General features: G+C 40.6%; 1 protein-coding gene across 7 annotated transcripts in view; it reads right to left on the bottom strand.

Annotated features, from left to right (window-relative positions):
- Positions 1–25,564, bottom strand: part of XRN1 (5'-3' exoribonuclease 1) — a 214,342-nt gene that overhangs the window by 165,405 nt on the left and 23,373 nt on the right. For all 7 annotated transcript variants that reach the window (XM_084872413.1, XM_084872412.1, XM_084872416.1 and 4 more), the window contains exons 2-3: positions 11,839–12,071; positions 2,305–2,402 (exon numbers count right to left, since the gene is read on the bottom strand). In XM_084872413.1, the coding sequence (XP_084728539.1) occupies positions 2,305–2,402; positions 11,839–12,071 (331 nt within the window). The remainder of the gene's footprint in view (positions 1–2,304; positions 2,403–11,838; positions 12,072–25,564) is intronic.

The following is a 25,564-nucleotide window of genomic DNA, read 5'->3' as shown; positions in this document are numbered from 1 at the left end:
ATTTAGTAAAACAAGTAATGCCATACCTTTCCCTATCAAATATCACCACTGTTTCTAATTTCACTGGTTATCCTTAAATGAAGTTAATGTCCCACAGAGAAAGTCAAGAAATGTCACCACTGCCTCAGGATTCTGCTGCAAATACTTTCACACAAGGGCAGTTTCAACTGTCTAACAAACTTCAATCTTCTAGTTCCTCACTGGATTCTGAAGTTTTTGTCATAAGTATTGCAACTTCAATTAGATTGCTAATAGTAACAAGAAAGGGACTATTATTATTGCCACTGTTAACCTGCAAAATTATTATAAATCTGGAAACTAAGTCTACATGATTATGTTTTATGAAAAGTCCAGATGGAAAATAGCCAAAGCAATACAGTCTGAAACTTAAACCACAATCAGGATAAAACTGGTTATGAAATCAAGCAATGTGTGATTAGGGCACTTACTGAAAAAGAAAATTCTCAGAGTTAGTAAATAATTCATGAGAAAGTAAAATTTTAAGATTTTTTTTTTCTTTCAAAGCAGAGGATTATATTGTCAGACAAAGTTCGTACAGTGTATCGGGTCTAGTAATAATTAATGTCGTTTTTAAACATTCGTTTAAAATCTTGCTTGGCGTTGACTTGTATTGAAATAACCTTCAAACACGTGGTATCTACAGAACGTGTGAAGTGCAATTAACAAGTTTTGCTTGAAAAAGTTTGTGTTTGGTTTGGTTTTTGTTGCAAAACTAGGGCTAAGAAGATGGCGGATAAAGAGCATATTCGGCACTGCATGCTTTACGAGTTCCAATTAGGAAGAAAAGCAAATGAGGCTGCAAAAAACATCTGTAGTGCTCTTGGTAAAGATGCAGTTAGGGCCAGAAAATGCCAGCGTTGGTTTGAGAAATTTCGCGACGGAAATTTTTCGTTAGATGACAAGAGTGGTCGAGGCCATGTGTCCAATTTTGATCAAGAAGCTCTTCAAGCTCTTTTGGTGCAAAATCCTCAAATTACCCAACAAGAGCTTGCGACAACTTTAAATTGTTCACAAAAAACAATTTCCAATCAATTGCGTGCACTTGGCAAAGTCCAAAAGTTTGGAAAATGGGTTCCTCATGAGTTGACCAACAACAACCGTAATCAAAGAGTCACAATTTGCAGTTCGCTCCTCTCTCGTCAAAACTGTTTGCTGTTTTTAGAGCAAATTGTTACCTGAGATGAAGAATGGGTGCTGTATGTTAATTTGAAAAGGCGGCCTCAATGGTTGGACAAAAATGAGGCTCCGCAGCCCACGCCAAAACCTGACTTGCATGCGAAAAAAGTGATGTTGTGTGTTTGGTGGAATTTTAAAGGAATTCTTCATTATGAACTTTTACCATCTAACCAAACCATTACAAGTGCAGTGTATAGTGCCCAATTGGAAAGGTTAGCCCAAGCTTTAAGAGAAAAAGAACCCGCGCTGATTAATCGGAAGGGCGTAATTCTTCACCACGATAACGCACGACCGCATACTGCAAGAATCACTGCTGAAAAACTGCGCCAGTTGGAATGGGAAGTTCTCCCCAACCTGTATATTCTCCTGATATTGCCCCTTCCGATTACCATTTGTTTCGTTCTTTGCAAAACTTTCTTCTTGGAAAAAAATTTAATAATGAAGAATGCCTCAAAAATGCATTGACCGAATTTTTTGCATCAAAATCACAAGAATTTTACAACAGAGGGATTAAAATGCTTCCTGAGCGTTGGGCACAAGTAGTAGTAAACAACGGCAACTATATTGTTGATTAAATTTTGTTGTATTGTTTAAATAAATTTGATTTAAAAAAGTATTAGAAAACGACATTAATTATTACTAGACCTAATATATTGCTGAATATAAAATTATAATTGTAATACTGGTAAATTCATTTATCCTAAAGTCATAGAAGTCTTAAATGCCTATCAGATGTAAAGTAGTAAGCACTTTGAACTAGAAGAATAGGTTTCTTATTTGGAATACAATAAGGTAGCTATATAAACCTGGATGAGCCACACCTCACTTTTTCATACAAATAAATGGCAGCCATAAGACGAATCTTGTAAGTTCCTTTAAATCTGAAATTCTGTGCATCTGGAAGAATCCAGTCTACATTTGCTGTTATCAATATCTACAAATCCCTACAGTGGGTTTTCTCAAGAGCACTATGACCAAACCATCTCATGAGGAGACACAATTAAAAAAATAAAGCAAATGGAATCCTAAAGACAAAATACATAAAGGCTAGAAAAAAATTACATTTCAAAAGTTAAAATTTACACTTTCAATCTCTTAGGGAATTACCTGGTGTAATACAATTGGAGTCAAACCTAGCCTCTGTAGGAAGAGTCTCTCCTTTTTCTATTGCCTTTTTTATTTTGTCTTCTGCCTCCTTTGCTGACCTTAAATGAAAAGGGGAAAAATATCTTAAACTTCCTGGGGAAAAGCAAATATATTTTTATAAAGTAAATTGTAATGAGATGCTTTTATAACTAAAATACTAATTCATCAATTTTAAGGTTCAAAACAATACAAGTTTTCAGTCTCAGGACTGTTTGTTTTTAAAGAATTATTATTATTATTATTTTTAAATAAGGACTACAGAAGTAGAACACTGTCAACATAAAGAACATTCAAACCTGTGAAGAATTTTTATGAGTTTATTTGAAACTGTTGACAATTAACAGGAACAAAATCTCAATAGACTGAGATAATGCTCCTGCGAATGGCAGTTTTGCACCTTATTTTATATATTACAATCAAAAGAGAATGTGTATGTGGGTTAAATGAAATCCATTGGTGATAGATTAGGGAAGTGGGAGAATGCAAAGCAGGGAAACCTCTGGGACTGGATAAGAAGCAAAACGATAGATACATATTTCTTTTATATTGATGGGTACAGGATAGCTGTGCTTATACTTTGAGGGGTCCAGAAAAAAGAAAATTACTTTGACATTCCAACAATACGTTATCAAATATGCAAAAAGATAATAGACAGGCTTAGTTAAGATAAAGATTGACCTCTGTCAAAGAAGATGCCAGCCTGGGACATGACTACTTACCATAAATTGCTTTTAGTTAAAAAGTTTTAATTTCAGATCATCCTTTGTGGTTACTTTAGGTATCCAACTTTGCAAGGCTGCATGCAGACCTTCTCTGAGCTTATCAAGTTGCCTAGCATGTAGTCCCTTTCCATCTACATACACAGAATTTAAATAAGGTGCAAAACTGCCATTATCCTGAGCACTATCTCAATCAGAGCATTATCTCAATCTTACAAGTTACTAATCATCAGAGATGCAAATTAAAACAACAATGAGTTATTATCACCTCACACCTGTCAGAATGGCTACCATCAACAAATCAACAAATAACAAGTGCTGGACAGAATGTGGAGAAAAGGGAACCCTAGTACACTGCTGGTGGGAATGCAGACTGGCGTAGCCATTATGGAAAATAATATGGCATTTCCTCAAAAAATTAAATATGGAACTGCCATTTGAACCAGTGATCCCCTTCTAGGAATATATCCTGTGAAACCCAAAATACTAATCAGAAAGAATATATGCACTTCTTTGTTCATAGCAGCACAATTTACAACAGCTTAGATGTGGAAACAGCTCAAATGACCATCAATAGATGAAAATGATATAAAAAAAAAGTTGTGCAAGAACCAAGATGGCGGCGTAGGTGAGCAACTGGTCTGCCACTCCCACAACAATTTAAAAATTAAAACTAATATAAAGGACATCTATCATCCAAAACCACGGGAAGGTTGGCTGAAAGAGAAAGGAGCACAAACACTGAAACGCTGAGAAGCCTAGGTATGGAGGTACGCGAATCAGGCTGGTGGTGAATTGGGCTGGTGGCAGGCGACTGGGCGCCCAGCTTTTCTTTTCAACCCGAAAGGAAACAAGCTCCCTATCACTTTGAAATCAAGTTTTTGGGGTCACGTGGGGGACCCAGACGACTACGGGGAGAAGCTGGTCTGTTGGCCATTGGTCGGAAGTGAGGGCGACTCTTGCAGAGGTGCCCTCAGCAACCATTGTTTACTGCGCTGGATCACAGGGAAGCCAGGACTTGGAAACGTGGGGGGAGGGGGGGAGCTGGGACAGCCATTGCTGTTAGCCACGCCCCAACCTAGTGATGTCCTGAGACCCCGCCTCACCCTGAGACCCTGCCCTGAGGCCTCGCTAGCATATTCTACAGACCTGCCCAGGCACCACACAACTGCTTTTGCATATAAATGGCTGGTATTGTGGCAGCTTAACGAAATAAACTGCAGCTCCAGCAACATAGCTCCAGCAACAAAACGGACAAGTCCAAAGCAAATGAACTGTACCCCATTGGTGATCCAGAAGCCAGTGTTCCTAGTGGTCAGTTTCAACCCCTCACACCCATAAGTGACACATTCGGGAGATGGCATCAGTGAGCACCAAAGCCCCACTGAACCAAACCGTGTCTCCAGCGCAGCAGTTCTTCCTTTATAGACAGAGCGGGTCCTCACAGACAATTGGCCTGGAGATCAATTCCTTCCAGTGTACTAACAGCAATCAAGGCTTAATTACACCAAGACTTTGCACTCAGCCCACAAAGGGACATACCAAAAGCAACCACCTCAGGTGATTGGGGAAGCTGAATTACTGGACCCTATAGGTCACCTACCACACAAAGCCACTCCATCAGCCAAAATGAGGAGACACAGAAACATGTCACGAATGGGAAAGATGAAGGAAAGTAATGAGAGAGCAGGGTGAGGTGAGGATGAGCTCCTGACTCCACTGTGGGGCAGGGCGGAGTTATCCTCCATTTTGTAATTGGACTCAGCCCAATCAGGGTTAGCCAAGGCAGTGACATCACCACCGACAGGAGTAAAACCCCTGGACTGGGCGAAATTCGCTCTCTCTTCCGCCATGCTGCCGGTGTGAGTGGGACAGAGCCCATGCTAGCATGGAAAAGGCTCTTTTGTTTATTGCATCGGAATTGGCTCCCTGGAGGTCCTTGGGGATCATGAAATCTGGGCGTAACATATGGGGGAATTCGTCCGGGATCCCCAGCCAGAACCATGAGGGACTCTGATCTGGAGAGCCTGACTGGCCACAGAAGGTGTATGTTTGTCTGTGTCCTTGTGTGAGCGCTCTGGAGGGATGTAAAACCCCTTGTGGAATTGGTGCCCAAATACGTCTGGCAGACGTGCCATAAGACCACGGGCAGGAGGATCAAAAGACGTTCTGACCTCCCGGGAGCGCCCTAGAAGGACCCTCATATCGGGAGAGGAATGGAAGCCTCTCCCAGGACGAGGTGAGCAGCGTGAGTCGTTGCCTCACCTGCAGAAAGTGAGCCTTTCCCAGGTCTGAGTTTGGTATCGGCGGGCAACATGGCGCCCCAGGATGGAGCCGGCGAAGTGTGGCCGGCATGGTGGTGTGGGGCCCCCTGGCAGCGTTGGGTTGGAGGGGGGGCTTCCGAGGGGCTCAGTCTGCACGTTGGAGCGCAGCTGGGCAGTAGTGGCCTCGCTCATGGATCAGGCACCTGGGTTAATTTGCTGGCTGCCTGGAGAAGGGGAAGTGGAGCCGAAAAGCCGCTGGGGCGACCCGAGCTTCCTCCTCGGGGGCCGCCTGAGTAGCATGGCTGGGACGGTGGCGGTGGCAGCAGCCTCGCTCCGGGGTCCTGGGGCGGCATGGAGGCATCCGGTACGGGAGAAGAGCTCAAGGGCGAATTTCTGTGCTCATGTAAAGGAAAAGGCCAGTTCAAAACGAGTGCGCATAGTTTTGGGCTGTGCTTAAAACTCTTTTCTGTGTACAGAATGAGCTTTAAAAATGGTGGAGATTAACTGGGAGGTAAATTAAAACTGGTTTCCCAAGTCATTCTAAGCAGCTTTTGAAATTCCCCGCTGTGAGGCGGAAACTAGATGGTAATGGTAACAAGTTTACATGAATGGCTGGGAGTTTTCAGCTAAAGAATGTGTTCATTTGCATTTGAATGCTACTCCAGTGATCTGCAGGGAGTGGCAGGTGATTCCATGGTGAAGCTGCCCAGATGGCCTTGCTTACAATGTTTAGTCTCTGTCATTGGCATCAGCTAAGCAGAGTCATATAGCTACTTAAGTATGAATTGTGATTGACCTATGAACAAAATTCATTCTTTTTTCTGACATTGTCTTAAATCTTAGTTTACTAAAATGAAAGTGAAAGGGAAGAGATTAACCAAAGAATTTATATGTATATATGCAAAACCCATGGACACTGATAATAGTGTGGTAAAGGCCTGGGGCAAGAGGCAGGTATAGGCTAGAAGGAGTCAATGGGAAAAAAAGGAGGCCATTTGTAATACTTTCAACAACAGAGATAAAAAAATAAACAAATTCACAAAATTACTTCACAGGTTTCAAAGTTTCTTACAACAACATTGTAATAGTATAAAACTGACAGATTACAAATACTTATTATAAAGTAATCCCCCTTTTTTTTTTTTAAAGGATAGTTTATTAAATTTTAGAGAGAGAGAAAGGGAGAAGAGAAAAACATCAATGTGAGAGTGTAACATTGATTGGCTGTCTCCTGCACACCCTCCTCACCAGGGATCAAGCCCACAATCCAGGCATGTGCCCTGACCGGGAATCGAACCAGCAATTATTCAGAACCCAGGAAGGCACCCAATCCAATGAGACATACCAGCCAGGGCAAGTAATTCTTTTCTTATCACTATTAAACAGAAAATTCATCCTGAGAACAAGCTCAAAAATTCAACATTAAACTTTCATTATATAGGCTTAGGCAAAAGTAGGTTTATAGTTGTAAGTAAAAAAGTTTATTACTGTATTATTACTTATTAATTATTGTATTATTTTCCATATGAACAGCTGTAAATCTACTTTTCCCTCACATTATATATACATTTAATAATATCAAAAAAGAAGCACATTAACATGATCTCTAAGAATTTATATAAAAATAATTATAAAATTGTAATGTATATATAGGTTTCCTCATAAAATCATCACATATATATATATAAAAAGCCAGGGGCCATCATGACTGAAACAACCACATGGATGACCGGTTCAGTGGGGCGACCACGCCAGCAGGGGGGTGAGGGATGAACAAATGTATGAATAGCAGGCTGCAAAGGGTAACCAGGTTGGCGGGGGGGGGGGGAGCAGTTAAGGGTGACCAGGCCAGCAGGGTGGGCAGTGAGGGTTGATCAGGCCAGCAGGCAGAGGCAATTAGGGGTGATCAGGCAGGCTGGCAGAGGCTGTTAGGGATGATCAGGCTGGTAGGTGTGTGTGTGGGGGGCACTTAGGGTCAATCAGGCAGGTGAGTGGTTAGGAACCAGCAGTCCAGGATTGTGAGGGGGATGTCTGACTGCCAATTTAGGCCCAGGATCGGGTTCATGATTGGACAGGGTGCAGACTGGGTTAAGGGGATACTTCCCTTCCCACCCCCATACATGAATTTTGTGCACCAGGACTCTAGTTTAAAATAAAAGCTTAATAAAATGAATGGCAACAGTTGTTAAAATCATCTCACATTTAGGGCAATCAGATTTCCTAGGAAGAACATGAGTTTTAGAGTCAAAGGAACCTAGGTTTGAATAGAAGCATCCCAGCTACCATCCAGTTTCTCATGGCAAGTAAGATAGGAAACTCTGCTTTATGTATATTTTCTATAACCTTGTTACTATGCTCTGTGGAATTCTATTTCTGTGATAAACTTTTCTTCATAGTAAACCTCTCTCTCTCCAACCCCTTCTATATAACAAAAGCTTTTAATTTATCAACTCATTTGTAATCTCTCCAATGAAAGCCATTCTGTCCTTTTTTTCTTCCCTTCGCTCTTAGGTTGAACAAATGGTTATTTGTTACTATGTGCCAAATTCTTGGCATAAAATAAAAGAAAATCTAGTATGAAAACAAAAAATTAAATAGCCATAATGTTTAATGTGTTTATAATAGAATGTTAGGCAAGGCACAGGGTAAGATTATTAAAGTAATCTAGGTCATAGATTATGGTGGCCTAAGCTCAGATAGTAGCAGTAAGATGAAAATATGTAAGTGAATATGAAGAATTTTTTAAGAGATCAGAAAACGAGTTGCTCTTGGACTTTTGGTTTGAGCAGTTATTTGAATGGTGGTGTCATTCACTGAAATAGGCAAGATAGCCAGCCTGTGTTGCCCAGTGGTTGAGCATTGACCTATGAACCAGCAGGTCACAGTCTAATTCCTGGTCAGGCCACACGTCAGGGTTGTGGGCTTGGTCCCCATTAGGAGGTGTGCAGGAGGAAACAGATTGATGAGATGATTCTCTTTCATCATTGATGTTTCTATTTCTCTCTGAAATCAATAAAAACTTTTTTAAAAAAAGAAATAAGCAAGATGTAATGAAGGCAGTTTTAAGGCAAAGAAGAGTTCATTCAGTTCTGAACATGTTAAACCTGAAATGTAACTGTGGTATCCAAAAGGAAACATTTAGTAGGAATATGGATAGAGAGCTCTGGAGAAATATCTACCAGAAAGATACATTTGAGAGTCCTCAATAAAGATACAGTAATTAAAGTCATTGGATAAGATCATTCAAAACCCAGGATAGAACCTTAAGAAACATCAATATTTAAGAATAAGCAGAGGAAGAGAGGATAACAAGAAGACTAAGAATGTGCAGTCAGTGTGCTACATAACAGAAAGGAAGTCCAAAAAAGAAAGGTCAACTCTGTTAAAATACTGTAGAAAAATTAAGTGATGTACAGAATTATTCTTTAGATTTTCCTGTAAGGATTCTATTAGTAATCTTGTTAGTTTCAGTGGAATGGTGGGGATGAAGGCCAGAGACAGCAGATTTTAAAGTAAGAGATGTGGAAAGATAATGATTAAAGATTATGAATAGAGAAAGTAGTCACTGTGGAGAATGAGAAACTGCTAAGTGGGGGATTTGGGGCACTTGGAGCACTCGATGCCAGCATAGCATTTAGTAAATGTGTTTGGTGTTGATGGTGAATTGGTCCTCATCTATTCTATTCCTACTTGGCGTTCTCAGACTGGAGATGTTGGAAAGCTAAAAAAGTTAAACTCCTGTGCTTTCCTGCAGTGAGGTTTCTGGACATTACTTAGATTTTATCAGTCAGATGCCTCCAAAACGGTTTAGAAGGTAGAAGTGTGGTGGTCTGCATGCCAACTGAGATACTGGAGTTGTGTATATGTGTGTGTTTCATCAGTAGATCTCAATATTCAGCAGCTTAGTAGGTGCTGAAAAGCAAGGTTCAGGGCATCTGCTTCTTGCTACAGATGAAGCAGGTACATTGGGGCTCTTAGAGCTAACAGATTCAGTGTTAGCGTCTTGATTGCTGAATTTTAACTAAAGCAATGTATTCTTGGAGCCAACAGCTCAGATGGTAGTTTGTTAATATCTGAAATACAATAACAGTGTAAGTTCCTGGAACCACCTTTTCTGGTGGGAGCCTCTGAACTCACCTTCCTCAGTAGTAGCAACAGTGCCACCTACTGGTGGATCAATTGTATGGTGTGTTCTGGAAGCCATTCTTGAAGGTTCACCTATATTCTCACCCTTTAGGCTTAGAACAACTTTCATAGGCACCTAATTCTCTCTATTATAGACCTTTCTGCTTAAAATAGCTAGAATTTAATTATCTTCAACTGAATACTGACTGATACTGTGGGCTTATGCAACTATTTCTCAACACTACATTTTTCAGCCCAGTAGTTCCCCAAAACTAGTTTAACATTTACCAGGGAATCAGGTAAAAATGGTTTCCAGGGCCCAATTGTTAGAGATTCAGGTTAAAAAAGTCTTGGGTAGTATTTGAAAATCTACATTTTAGTAAGAGACAGTCCTTGTGTTCAAAGATTTCAGAGGTTTCATTATATTCAGTATTTTTTCTCTTTTGATATTTAAATCAGTATTTTTGACCATCCTCCTCCCATTCTCACTGATAGCTTCCACCATACTCTCAAGTTCCTTGGTGATTTCCACATTTGATTCTGCAGGTACCCTTTGGACTAATTTACTTGCCACAGTGGTAAAGGATTCATTATGCTAATGATCCATTAAATATGCTAAACTCAGGGTTTCTTTCCTTTAATTCCAATAACCCTGCTACTCACAAACAAAGACACAGCATGCTCTCACTGTTATTCAGAAATATTTCACAGGTCCAAGATTTTGACTTTTAAACCTTCTGTGTGTGTATAACCTCTTTTCATCCTTTTACTTCTACAATCCAACTCACAGGGCTGATAATACAGGGTGGGGCAAAAGTAGGTTTGCAGTTGTGAGTATGCAAAAACAGTTTACTAGAGGCCTGATGAATGGAAATTCGTGCAAGGGGCGGCTCTGCCCTGTAGCCCTTGCGATTTACCTTGACCCTCTCAGCCCCGGCTTCGTCCAGAAGGTCATTCAGCTGTCTGGTCTAATTAGCATATTACACTTTTATTATTATAGGTTGCTGTATTATTATTTATTAATGTATTATTTTCCATAGAAAAAACTGTAAACTTACTTTTGTTCCAACCTGTACATCAAATGTCCTAACTCATCTCTCTTCTCAAACTCCGTCAATCACCTTCTAGACTCACTTGTCCAGGACTCATGCTCAGAGTCAGCAGCTAACTCAGAATCTGGGCATTCAACAAGTGTTTGTTGAATTAAATTAAAATAGCAATGATATTCTAATTAGGACAACCTCTCAGATCATTCTGCAGTTTCCTAGCTCAAGACATACTACTATAAAAGCTTTCTTGGCTACTACCATTTTCAAATTATCAATAAGATGTTTAAAAAATTTGTGAGGGAACAACAGAATAACTTTATAGAGCACAACATAGGTGTAAGACATGAGCAGAGCAAGGATGATGGGTCAGGTACACAATGTCACCAGGGCAGAAAGTCCCAAATGCCTAGCAAGGGGCAAAACTGGGTAAACAAGAACCTTGCCTAGCATAGCATTGGTCAGGCAGTTTAGACCCCTGACCATTTTCTCCCTAAAGATAACATTTAGGTCTCAGTTGTATCTCTGTTCCATGCCCAGAAAAGGAGCAAAACCAGACAAGTGATGCTTTGGGTGCCTCAGGACCCCTTGCCCTGGCACTAACCATTCAGTGGAGATCACAACCCTGAAAAAGCACATCTGGAAAGCTAATGAATATTCTATTAAGACCCTCCCATAAGTTGCCATCTGCAAAAAAGATAGATACGCTCAGGACAAAGAACCCAGGTGCACACTCTTCCTCCAAGGAGCACACCGTTGTCCATTTGCCCACAGGCACGTATCCCCCAACCCTAAAGGGATCCCATGAGACCTGAAACCAGGGGAGCAATGGACAGCAGCAGCTCGTCCCAGCCTAACCCCCTGAACCTGTCTCCAAAGCCCCTTTTTCTCTTACTTCTTAGTGAGCCAAAGCAGCACAGGCTAAGTCTTCCTATTGCTTCTTCTATGCCGTTCTTTGTTTCACCGTCCTAAGCACATTTTTGCTGTCATCATGGACCCAATACCCTTTGGCTTAGTGATATCCTTTGGATATCCCATTCTCCAACCCCTTTTCCTTAAATAAATTCAATGTTTCTTTATTCACCACCTGAGATAGCTATTTAGCCTGCCTGCACACCACCGACTTTAACCTTTCAACAGGCTTTGAAAAATGAACCTCACTTGAATTACTAATTTTTTTACTTAATTGATAAAATGTACATTATAAGTATAGTTTCATTTCTGGAGAAATTTAAGAAAAAAGAAACATGAACAGAAGATGCATTGTGTTAAGTCAGTTATCATTAAATAACATATTTTATTAACCAAATAGTATCCTAAAATAAAACATGAAAGTTTTACCTAAAACGCCGTCCACGCTGCTGGTTCATTTTTGCTCGAGGAGCCACACCATCAACAGCCATAAAAAACACTTTCCTAGGTTTAATAATGCGAAACAACACTTCCAAGTAGTGAAAAATATCAGTAAAGATTTTATCATCTGAAATTCTGAAGTGAACATCATCATCATTAGGATGTGAACACTGATGTATAATTCCATTCATATCCAGGTACAAGTTGTCAAATTCAGGTATCTAAAAAAAAAAAATAATAAGATGAAGATCATTATTATACTCAACCATGAATATCTAAGAGACTGGGCAAAGCAGCCAGTAAAAAGCAGGATATTGAGGATGTTGGGGCATTATCTATATATATATATATATATATATATATATATATATATATATATATATATATATATAAAAGCCTAACTGACCGTTTTGACCAGATAACCGGATGGCAGCTATAATGTCCACTGGCCACCAGGTGGCAGACGCTCAATGCAGGAGCTGCCCCTTGTGGTTAGTGTGCTCCCACAGCCAGCCTCCTGTGGACGGACAACCTGAGGACTGGGCCAAATGGCCGCAATTGGCCCAATCACTGGCCTGGCCGAGGGATCCCACCCGTGCACGAATTCATGCACCAGGCCTCTAGTTATTATATAAAAATAGTGAACGATTTACATTTGAATAAAGAAAATAAAGGAACAAAACCCAGAAGAACTGGTAAGATATATGGTTACGTTTATAATGTAGCAATAGCTTGATCAAAATTACTGTCAGGAAATTATCTATTTAAAATAATATAACCTGGGAAAACACCATAAAAAGTGCTCGGTTCATTTGGAAGCAAAATATTAGTTTCTTTTCTTTCTACTGTTGGATATTAACTCTCAAAACCTCAATTTTCTCTATGAATGGATAAATACTGTAGTGCCCATTTATATAAAAAAAAACTGTGTGTACATGATTATGAAAAGGTTTTACAAATGATTTAAAGCTTTACTATATATTTGGTTTCACTAAAATAGAGTCACTAATTTGGTTATATTTATTTTATTTATTTTTGGATACATAAATTTATTTTTCTTCTGTTTAAATGTCTGGAACAAGGAAACACTACTGAAACAAATATATACTAACCAGGAATTAAAATGGACATAACTGCCGGGACCGGTTTGGCTCAGTGGATAGAGCGTTGGCCTGCGGGCTGAAAGGTCCCGGGTTCGATTCCGGTCAAGGGCATGTACCTTGCTTGCGGGCACATCCCCAGTGGGGGGTGTGAAAGAGGCAGCTGGTCGATGTTTCTCTCTCATCGACGTTTCTAACTCTCTGTCCCTCTCAGTTCCTCTCTGTGTAAAATCAATAAATATTTTTTAAAAAATAAAAAAAATAAAAATAAAATGGACATAACTTTAGCTGCAATATCTAGTGTAACTAAATAATTTTTAGAGTAGTCTGTATTACATACTAAAGACAAGTATTTTGAATTTTCAAGCTTAATAGACTTTCCTGTGTAAAGTTAATGAGAACAAACTCTGAAACAGTTATTCAAGTTTTATCATATGCACAGGTAACAATACATTTTCCTATTATTGAGAAAATGACATACCTTTGAGTGTTGTGTGTTTTTTTTGGGGGGGGGTGTTGTGAAAAGTTTTGGTCTCTGAATCAATGAAACTATAAAATTGTTCAGTAAAAACCCATTTGTGCTAAATACCACATAAAACATTTAAATGCTCTTACTGAATAACAGACTCAACTGAAATAACTACTGTAAACATGAGATTTTAAAAATACATCAAAGTGCTGAAACTGGTTTGACTCAGTGGATAGAGTGTCAGCCTGCGGACTGAAGGGTCCCAGGTTCGATTCCGGTCAGGAGCATGTACCTTGGTTGCGGGCACATCCCCAGTAGGGGGTGTGCAAGAGGCAGCTGATGGATGATTCTCTCTCATCAATGTTTCTAACTTTTTATCCCTCTCTTCCTCTCTGTAAAAAAATCAATAAACTATATTTAAAAAAATAAAATAAAAATACATAAAAGATTTATTGTTTCAAGAAATCTGAAAACGCTCAATCAAAATATAAATGTGATCTATTTTTAAGGGGGTGGGAGTACTTTATAAAATTATTATAAAGGTTCCATAGGAGGACAAACATACAAACAATATTAAAAAGAAGAGTAATGAAGAAAATTCCATTCACTTTATTAAAAATTATAAGACCATCTTATTGAACCACGTAATTTAGAAGCAATTTAAGTGTACACAGAAATTTCATACATAAGAGTTATTTCAAGTCTGTATAATGAAATAAATTCCACAAGGATTAGACATTTTAATTTGATAAATATAAGTAAAAAATTATATACAAGAATTTTGGAAATGTTAGGGTGGGAAAATCTAGAAATAAAAAACCAAACAGAGGGTGGAGTTGGCTCTATCTACACTAATAAAAGAGAAATATGCAAATTGATCATCACTTCACAAAGCCCACCAGCCAATCATGAGTGAGCATGCAAATTAACCTCATCACCTCCATGGAGACTAACATCAGAGAGGAGGCAGCTCCCAGCGCAGCCTGCTTGGCCTTCCCTGTAGCAACCGGGAAGCAGGCAAGTGAGGCCACAGGCAGCACCCAGCACAACCTTAAGAGACCCGGGAGTAGTGAAGTGCAGTCTGCAGGTAGCACCCTGCATGTCCTGCTTGGCCTTTGCTGTGGCATGGAGCAGGCAGGCCCTGCAGAGAGCAGAGCACCATGGGGAGCGGGCCACAGCCATCAGAAGGACATCCCCCGAGGGCTCCTGGATTGGAGAGGGTGCAGGTCAGGCTGAGGGACACCCCCTCCCCATGCACAAATTTCGTGCACTGGGCCTCTACTAAAAATATATTTTGAAGTCTATAAGGGTTAAAAAAAAAAAAAAAAAAAAAAAAAGCCAGCCGAAACCAGTTTGGCTCAGTGGATAGAGCGTCGGCCTGCGGACTGAGAGGTCCCGGGTTTGATTCCGGTCAAGGGCATGTACTTTGGCTATGGGCACATCTTCAGTAGAGGGTGTGCAAGAGGCAGCTGATCGATGATTTTCTCTCATCCATGTTTCTAACTCTCTATTCCTCTCTCTTCCTCTCTTAAAAAATCAATAAAATATATATATATTTTTAAAAAGGCCATAAAAAAGTTTAACTGAATATGACAAAATGCAATAAATGCTTGCAAATTAGGACAAAGTTAATATTCCTAACATACAAAAATCCTCAAATTTAAATAAGAAAAAGAGCAAAGTTTAAAAGTAAGCATGGAGCCGAAACTGCTTTGACTCAGTGGATAGGGCGTCGGTCTGTGGACTGAAGGGTCCCAGGTTCGATTCCGGTCAAGGGCATGTACCTTGGTTGCGGGCACATCCCCAGTAGGGGGCGTGCAAGAGGCAGCTGATCGATGACTTCTCTCATTGATGTTTCTAACTCTCTACTCTTTATCTCTCTCCCTTCCTTTCTGTAAAAAATCAATAAAATATATTTAAAAAAAATGAAATAAAAAAATAAAAGTAATCATGGAAAATACAAAGCAATGCAAAAACGAACACAAATTGCTAATAAATATATGAAAAGATGTTCAACATCACCAAATTTCAAATTAAATTGACACATCATTTTTCCTATCATGTTAACAGAGATCAGAAAGATAGTTACCCGCCGAAACCGGTTTGGCTCAGTGGATAGAGCGTCGGCCTGCGGACTGAAAGGTCCCGGGTTCGATTCCGGTCAAGGGCATGTACCTTGGTTGCGGGCACATCCCCGGTGGGGGGTGTGCAAGAGGCAGCTGATCAATGATTCTCTCTCGTCGATGTTTCTAACTCTCTATCCCTCTCTCTTTCTCTCTGTAAAAAAAATCAATAAAATATTTTTTTTTTTAGAAAGAAAAAGAAAAATAGTTACCCATTATTGGTATAGGTTTGGGGAAATGCATAGTTCATATGTTATGGAGTGCCAGAGAAGAAAAGAGAGAGCAAGATATTGAAAACTTATTCTGAAATAATGATAGAAAACTTTCCCTATCGGAAAGAAATAGTCTTATAATTCCAAGAAGCATAGAGACTCCCAAATAAGAGGAACCCAAAAGAGGCCCACAACAAGACACATAATAAATAAAATGTCAAGGATTAAGGACAAAGAGAGACTCTAAAGAGAAAAGTAGTTAATTACCTACAAGGGACCACCCATATGACTCAAAGTATGCACATGTTTGACCCAGGATTTCTACTATTGAAAATTTATCCTGGGACATAATCAGAAATTTGCAATAAAGATATAACTACAAGAATATTCATGTCAGTATTTTTCAGAAAAGATAAAAACTAAAAACATTGAAAGGCCTCATAGAAAAGTGATGATGACATGGACACAGACAACAGTATGGTGACTGCCAGAGGGAAGGGAGGATATAAGGGTTAGGAGAGGGTAAAGGGGGAATAAATGGTGATGGAAGGAGATTAGACTTGGGATGGTAAACACTACAATATACAGATAATGTATTATATTGTAGAATTGTAAGCCTGAAATCCATATAATTTTATTAACTAACTAGAGGCTCGGTACATGAAATTCTTGCACGGGGGAGAGGGGTGCCCAGCCCAGCCTGGACCCTCTCCATACTGGGACATCCCTCTCACAATCCAGGACTGCTGGCTCCCAACTGCTGGCCTGCCTACCTTCCTGATTACCCTAACCACTTCTGCCTGCCAGCCTGATTACCCCCCCCCCCAAAAAAAAAATGCTCTCCTCTGCCTGCCTGGTCACCCCTAACTACCATCCCCTGCATGCTTGATCGCTCCCAACTGCCCTCCCTTTCAGGCTTGGTCCATCCCAACTGCCCTCCCCTGCTGGCTTGATCATCCACAACTGCCCTCCCTTGCAAGCCTGGTCACTCCCAACAGCCCTCCCCTGCTGTTGGTGGCCATCTTGTGTCTACTTGGGGGCAGCCATCTTGTGTGAGTGATGGACAATCTGCACATTACTCTTTTATTAGATAGGACAGAGGCCTGGTACAGGGGTGAAGGTCAGCTGGTTTGCCCTGAAGGATGTCTTGGTTCAGGGTATGAGTTCCCTGGGGGCGTGGGCGGCCTGGTTGAGGGGCCTGTGGTGGTTTGAAGGCTGGCCACGCCCCCTGGTGACCCAAGCAGAGGCCCTGGTATCTGGGGTTTACTTATCTTCTACAATTGAAACTTTGTAGCCTGGAGCAGAGCCAAGACTTCTGTTTGCTCCATGGAGGCAGCCATTTCTGTTGGAATTTATGTATCTTCTATAATTGAAACTTTATAGCCTTGAGTGGAGGCTTAGGCCAGACAGGGCAGGTGGAAAGCTTGGCTTCCTCCTTTGCTGGAGGCAACCATAGCCTCCCGCTCTTTCCAGCTCTGTGGCTACTGCCATTTCTGTTGGGATATATATCTTCTATCATTGAAACTTTGTAGCCTTGAGTGGAGGCCTATAGTAAAAAAAGGGTAATATGCTAATTAGACAGACATCTTTCCGGACAAAGCCACGGTGGTGGGGGCCAAGACAGAGTGGGGTAGAGGCTATCAGGCCAGCAGGGGAGAGCAGTTGGGGCAACCAGGTCGGCAGGGGAGGGCCATTAAGGGCGACAAGGCAGGCAAGGCAGGGCAGTTAGAGGAAATCAGGTTGTCAGCAGAGGGCAGTTAGGGGCCACCAAGCAGGCAGGCAGAGTTGTTAGAAGCGATTAGGCAGACAGGTAGGTGAATGGTTAGGAACCAGCAGTCCCAGATTGAGAGAGCGATGTCCTACTGGTTCAAACCGGCAATCGGACATCTCTTGAGGGATCCCGGAATGAAGAGGGTGCAGGCCGAACTGAGGGGACCACCCCCACCAGAGCTGAATTTCATGCACCGGGGCTCTAGTATGCTAATAATATGCTAAAGCCGTTCAACCGCTCACTATGATGTACACACCACCAGGAGGTAGGCGCTCTGACCGGTAGGTTAGCTTGGTGCTAGGGTCCAGCCAATTGGGACTAAGTGAGATGGGCTGGTCATGCCCTGGAGCCCTCCCGCAGTCCCTCCCTAGTTGGCCAACCTCTTGCTTCCCTCCCCAGCCCCAATCGTGCACTATTGGGGTCCCTCGGCCTGCCCTACACCCTCTTGCAATCCGGGACTCCTTGGGGGATGTTGGAGAGCTGGTTTCGGTCTGATCCCGCACGCCAGGCCGAGGGACCCCCACTGGTGCACAAATTTGTGCATCGGGTTTCTAGTTACAATTTATAATACAGATGGTCAAGTGACAACAAAAGTAGGTTATAAAATAGCAGGTATGTCATTATCCCATTCATATCTACATATGTATTTTGCATAGAAAAGAAAGAAGTATACAGAAACAAGATGATAAAATTGCAGTTGCTTTTTACTTTCCTCTAGACTATGCAATAGTTTTTACACCTTTCTGTATTAATATAAATTTTGCATAATGAGCACACATTGCCTTCATAATCTGGAAAAAAAAGAAAACAACCGATAATATTATTTTTAGGAAAAAAATTAAAATTCTCTTAAATTTAAGATTAGTAAGAAAGATACAGAAGGTTAACCAATCATCAGCGATGCAGTAAAGAAAATGAGAACATGCAGGAGAATAACTAGAAATTATAATAAAAATAATAGAAATTTCTAAGTTATCTTATACTCTGCCCTTTTTCCCAACCCCATATCTAATTAGTTTCTGTTTTTATTTATTTATTTATTTTAGTTTCTGTTTTTTTTTTAATTTAACATCCCAAATGTTTCTACAATCTTACCCTCCTATCCATTCACATTGTTTCAGGCAATCTCATCTTTTTCTCCTGCTTCCCATCTCAGTTTAAGGAACTCAGTTTCCCAACTGGACTGCTTTCTTCCAGTTTTCTCTTTCACCAGTTCAGCCTTTTTCCTAAAACATAATCTGATCATGTTGCTTTCTTACTTAAATCCACATGACACTACAAACCCTTAATACCATGAAAGGTCCTGTATGATTTGGGTGCTATCTTTACAACCAATACCATATGCTTTTCTATTTCCACATACATCCTACAAACTAACTGCAGTAGAGAGCCCTACATGTGCTAGGCTATTTCAAACCTCTGTGACTTTATAAATGTTCCTACTACCAGAAATTCTTTTCTTTCCTACTTGCTCCTCCCTTCACTGACCTTGAATCAGTTTATAAAATCCAGCTCAGGTATCTTTGTCTGGAAGCTTTCCCTTCTTCTCCCAAATGCTGTATCTTACTTGTATCTTTATGTTGTATTTTACTTGTTTTTGTGTTCCCAATAAATACAAGAATGCCAGGCACATATTAGGTGCTCTACCCATTTTCATTGAATGTCTGTCTTTTGCTGCTGAACTGTAAAATTCCTCAAAGCAAGGTCTTTTATTTGGTCACATTTAGAACTCTTGGCACACTGGCACAAAGTAGGAAATAAAAAATATTTAATGGATCCTATATAATAAAAGCCTAATATGCTAAGTGCCCAGTCATCTGTTCAACCAACCAAAGCATAATATGCTAATGATAAGCTAAGACTGCTCAACCACTCGTTATGATGCACACTAACCACCAGGGGACAGACAGTCGACTGGTCAACCAGTCACCCTATGACATACACTGACCACCAGGGGGCACACACTCAATACAACAGCTGCCTCCAGGTAGTCAGTGCACTCCCACAGGAGTGCTGCTCAGCTAGAAGCTAAGTGCACAGCTGGCAAGCACAGCAGCGGTTGTGGGAGCCTTTCCTGCATCTGCAGAAGCACTAAGAATTTCCAACTGCAGGCTTAGGCCTGCTCCCCGAGGGCTCCCAGACTGTGAGAGGGTGCAGGCTGGGCTGAGAGACCCTCTCCCCCCCCAGCTTCCCCCCACACACACACACACTGAGTGCATGAATTTCATACATCGGGCCTCTAGTACATTAATAAACAAATAAAACTTTCCATTACTGAATATGATAGTACACGTAGCCTTTACCATTCACTTAGAATATACATTCATACTACTTTCTTTTATATATATATAAATATAATTATACTTATATTTATATATATATAATATTTATATATATTATTGATTTTGTAGAGAGGAAGGGAGAGAGATAGAATTAGAAACATCGATGAGAGTCACCAATCAGCTGCCTCTTGCACACCCCCTACTAGGGATATGCCCGCAAGCTAGGTACATGCCCTTGACGGGAATCAAACCCGGGACCTTTCAGTCCCCAAGCCAATGCTCTATCCATTGAGCCAAAGCGTTTTCGGCCATTCATACTACTTTCAATTCTGGTAATGTATTGAATTAAAATCTTGGCACCTAATTTTCTCAAAACACTAGTTTCTTTTGTTAGTATAACTTTGTATCCTATTTTGTGTCCTTGCAAAATGCCTTTTACGTAAAGAAAATACTCATTTATTTAAAGAGCTGTTAACTTTTATTTTTTTCTAGCTCTTTAATACTATTTATCTTAACCCCAAAGTTTTGTTGCTTCAATTAATTTTAAAAATTCTACCATGTTTCCCTGAAAATAAAACATCCTCTGAAAATAAGACCTACTTACAAGTTTCCTTCTGAGTGAAATATAAGGCATCCCCCAAAAATAAGGCCCCCCTATGCTCTGTCTCAAAATGAAAATTAATTTACCGTAAACTGGTCGCTAGGGCCGCCCCAACTGGCCTCTAGCAACTAGTGACATTACGCAGAGTCCCGACGTCACTGCTGTGTGGAGATGGAGCAGAGGTCAGAGTGAGCAGTGAGCGCGGGGCGGGAGAGAGGAGGAGACTTTCGCAAATGTGTATAGAAGAACAGGAGGATTAGAGCAGACGGACTCGGCGAAGGTGGTAAGTGCTGGTCTGTCTCTGATGACACTACCTGATGCTCGCGGCCGCCCTCATGATGACTGAAGGTTCTCAGTCAGTGGCAGACCCTGCTCCAGCCCAGATCCAGGCCCCAGCAAGCCCAGTGACAGTCCCCAGACAGGCCCCAGGGTGTAAATGTCTGAGAAAGGGATGGGGGATGTCTGGTGAAGGTGTTCAGTGGCATAGAGGTGGGGGGAGGGGGATCACTTAAAATGACACAGGAGGATCAGAGGGGGCAATCAAAATGACACGGGAGGATCAAACGGGGTTACTAAAATGGTTATCCCCCCTCTGATTCTCCTGTGCCATTTTGATACCCCTCTCTGATCCCCCCTGTGTCATATTAAGTGATTCCCCTCCCCCCACATTGACACCCCAATTCCTTTTTTTTTTAATCCCTAGAAATGAGCAAAAAGAAAAAGCTACTCACTCCGTGGAGTACAAGAAAGGAATCGTGGATGACTTTTGGGGCCAAAATCTTTCTGCTTTCTGCAAAGAGAAGATGTTGAGTGTCCGATTGGTCCGAAAATGGTGAGCAGAGTATGGTAACCTCATTGAACAAGTGGACAAGGGAAATGCTAAAAAGCGCAAGTGTGGATCAGGTCAGCAACCATTATTTTCCGAGCTGGAAGACCTGATCTGTGAATGGGTTGTTGACAGGAGAGCAAAGGCTTTGGTTGTGAATAGGGCTCAGATTTCAAGAATTTGCCCTTGCAATGGCACCACAGTTTGACATAGCCCCTGAAGACTTCAAAGAATCACAACACTGGCTGGATAATTTCCTTCAGCAAAGTGAACTGTCTTTAAGAAGATCTACCGGTACAATATTGTTTAGGTTGAAAGATACTCGAGTTATTAAGCGAGCACTTGCATTCAAGTCCTTTATTGATGATGCTGACTTCTCTAAATGCAATCTTTCCAACATGATTGCTATGGATGAAACTGCAGTGTTTATGGGCCAATCATCTCAAACAACAATTGAACAGCAGGGTGCTTTCTAAGTGTACATTCCCTCCACTGCTTACGAAAGTGCATGTGTTTCCTGTATTTTGCAACTCATCTAGATGGCACTAAAATCCCACCTTTAATCATTTCTAAGGGCAAGAAGGAAAAGATTGAATGTGTTTTGGGCGTTTTTATTCTTGAAACTGAAAAAGCCTGGGCCACACAAGCAGTTATAAGGAAGTGGGTCGATTTAATGCTGCCGCTTGTTATGCAAGGGAGACAAAGATGTCTGCTAGTCTGGGATGCAGCCAGCACTCACCACGCTAAAGACATGAAGACATTTCTTCACGAAAGAAAAATAGATCAGATAATGAATCCAGCAGGAATGACGGCCTATCTCCAGACTCTTGATATTGCAATAAACAAGCCATTCAAAGACAATTTGCGCATGGAAATTAATGACTACATTGAAAATAGAATGGAGAGAAATCAGCGTGGAAACTTTGTGAAACCTAAACTGCAAGAAGCTGTGACTTGGGTGAAGAATTCATGGGAGAAAATCACTGACAGTTGCATTGCAAATGCACTGGGAGCAGGCTACCTTGACAAGAAGTACTCATTTAAAGACAGTGCTATTGCTAAACATGAGAGATTTGGTCCACTGATTCTGAAAGAAATGGAGTCACAAGAAATTCACCAGGAAATTCAGGAATTGGATTGTTATAATGATGTTCCAGAAGATGATGACATGATTGTCATTGAATAAATGAGTCAATTCTTGATACTGTAGGATTCACAGTTTATCTGGTTTGTGTTGACAACTACCGTACTACCGTACCGTATACAGGTAATAAATTTCCTTTATTTTCATTTAACAATAAATGTGTTCCATATTCTTCTTTATGGAAAAAATAAGACATCCCCTGAAAATAAGACCTAGCACATCTTTGGAAGCAAAAATTAATATAAGACACTGTCTTATTTTCGGGGAAACAGGGTATGTCTTAAGACATACTAAAACACCATATTTTAATAAACTTTCAGAACACAATATTTTATATGTATGTTTTACACATTATGTAATAAATTGTACTTAAAAATTCATTCACTCAATAAATACTTACTGAAGACCTATTATGTGCCACATTGTGCTTAGGTCTGGGAAATACAATAAATACAGTTGCTGAAAGCAAAGATCAACAGTAATTAATACAAATGTGAGAAATCAGGTCAGAAGGCTGAATAGGGCTTTGATATTCAGAAGGCTGAATATCTGCATATTACCTGCTGTTGACTGGGGAAGGCAACCCCCTTAACCTGATAATCCTTTTACTGTTTACTAAACATTACCTTTAATATGCCTGTTTACATTCTTAAAAGGCAATTGTGTATTCTAGTAAATAAAAAGAAGATGGGTGCTGAGATTCTGCAGAGCATAGTCACTTGAACTAAGTTTACATCTGGCTTCCCCATAATTTCCAAATTTATATTTCCTGTTTTGTGTATTACTTTGCACATCAGCCCTTTCTCCAGGCCTTTGTACCCAGGCCACGCAGTCCGTGGCCTCACATCTGCGTCTTGAAGAGAGGGAGAAAAAGAATTCGCTGGAATGAAAAAACAATCAGCCAGAGAGGTGAATCACTGCAACAGTGGGAGATTAACTGCATGCAAAGCTTATGTCAGCTTCAGAAGCCCGCAGATCTGAAAGTGCTCAAGTACATTCTTTTTGTTTCAGCCAGACCATAACAGGGTAGAATTTATCAAAAGGGGAGAAACTTTCCAGTAGACTTTTGGCCTGCCTGCTCAAGGATAAGGGAATTGAGGTGTCAGAAGATCTTCTTTTACAGTTTCTGCAGACTATTATAAAATATAAACCTTTCCTGACAAGGGTACATTAGATGTTGTCTCCAAATTGTTTCTCCTTGTGGAAAATGGTATTGCATTTGCTAGAGCCTTTTAGAGAAGAAAAACCTCTTTCCTTTGCACCCTCCCATCTTAAAGAGGAGCAGAAATATAAATTTGGAGTGGCCTTCATGTCCTGGTCCTGAAACTGTAAAATTGCCACTAATAGAATCACCTATGCAAAGACCTATCAGAGAAGGATTAAAGGACATGATGGTGGAGGAGAGACTTGCTTTTCCTATTATATAGTTATCTAACCCATAATTCCCAAATCAAATAATAAGACAGCATAAAAGGTTTGACTTTAAAATGATAAAGGCCTTGTGTGACAACATAATGTAAAATGGCCCTACTGGAGAAATTATAACTAACATTTCTGAAAGCATTCCTATTTACTTATGATTGGTATTTTCTGGCCTGTTTAGCCCTGAATGGAGGAGATGACTTGCTATGAAAAGGAGTTTTTAGAGAAATGTCAAGAACAAGCTTATTCAAATCTCAGACAGAATGTTCAAATAACTTTTGAGATGTTTGCAGAACAGGGGCAATTTAGTGACATGCATAATCAACTCCAGTACGTACAGCAAGCTTAAGAACAAATTAGAATTTGTGGAAGAAAAGCCTGTTGGCTTTACCAGCAAAAGGGGATCCTAAAGGGAGTGTTTAGTAAGTGCATGCGGGAGCCCACTGAGTCATTTTCTTATTTTGTAGCTCACCTCACTCAAGCAGTGAGACGGCAGACTCAACTTGAGACAACAGGAGACATTTTGACTCAGCAATTAGAATATGAAAATGCCAATGCTGATTGTAAAAAATGTCTAACACCTCTAATAAAAAATAGTACCATTAGAGAAATGACTCAAGCATGTCAGAATGTGGGGTCAGGCATTTTTCAAGCAAGCTTACTAGCTGCTGCTGTAACCTTGGAAAATAAAAAATGCTTCAATTGGGGGCAGGAAGGATATTTCAAAAAAGAATGTAGGCAACCAAAAAGGACACAAGGTGGCGCTCAAGGAAAAGGCATGAGCATTCCACCTCCCGATTCAGATAATGCACATTTTTGTCCCAGGTATCAAAAAGGAACTCATTGGGCTAGCCAATGTAGACCTAAATTTCATAGAAATGGGCAGCCATTAAATTGAGACATAGGGAATGGCCAGCCACAGCGAAATGGCCAGAGGGGCTTCCCTCAGACCTGTTAAAAAAGAGGAATTTACACCCTGTAAGGCCCACAGTGGATTCCCTCATCCTGGTCACTCCAGAGAACACAGGCCTAGATCTCAGTACAAATAGCAATCACCCTGATCCCTGATATGGCTAAACAAGTTGTTCCTACAGGAATTTGGGGGAACTGTGCCACCAGGAACGTCAGGTTTAGTCTTAGGAAGCAATGGAAATACTCTGAAAGGACTATTTTTCCTGGAGTCATAGATTCAGAGTATGAGGGAGAAATCAAGGTAACATTAGAATGCAGACATATGCAAATTACTCCAGGACAAAGAATTGTTCAGCTCCTGCTTTTACCTTATATTCAGCAGGGTGAAGTTACAAATAGGAAAGGAGGAACACAAGGATTTGGAAGCTCAGATATATATATTTGGTACAGGAAATTAGCAAAACCCGTCCTATGAACAATCTAAGAATAGAAGGAAAACTGTTTAAAGGGTTAGTAGACACTTGAGCAGATATTATTAGTGTTATCAGTCAAGAATTCTGGCCTCCAAGTTGGTCCATGGTAGAAGCTATGGGTTCTATTATGGGAGTTGGAGTTACTGATAATACACAATGTAATGTTGCAGTGTTAAAGTGGCAAGATAAGGAAGGACAGACAGGATGGTTTCATCCCTATATAGTCTCTGGAATTGCAGTCAACTTATGGGGCCGGGATGTTTTGGAAGGTTTACAAGCTTGTATTGTTACTGGCAAGGTGAAGTATGGTAGCAATCACCTCAGGTAGAAACTGCTGTTTGGGTTCTGTACTTTCGTGTTTGCTAAAATAATAGAAAGT

The sequence above is a fragment of the Pipistrellus hanaki genome, assembly GCF_964339955.1.
Source record: "Pipistrellus hanaki genome assembly, chromosome: 2".
In the NCBI taxonomy this organism is placed as follows: domain Eukaryota; kingdom Metazoa; phylum Chordata; class Mammalia; order Chiroptera; family Vespertilionidae; genus Pipistrellus; species Pipistrellus hanaki.
Note: the sequence above shows the minus strand (reverse complement) of the source record. Positions and strands in the feature narration are given on the sequence as shown.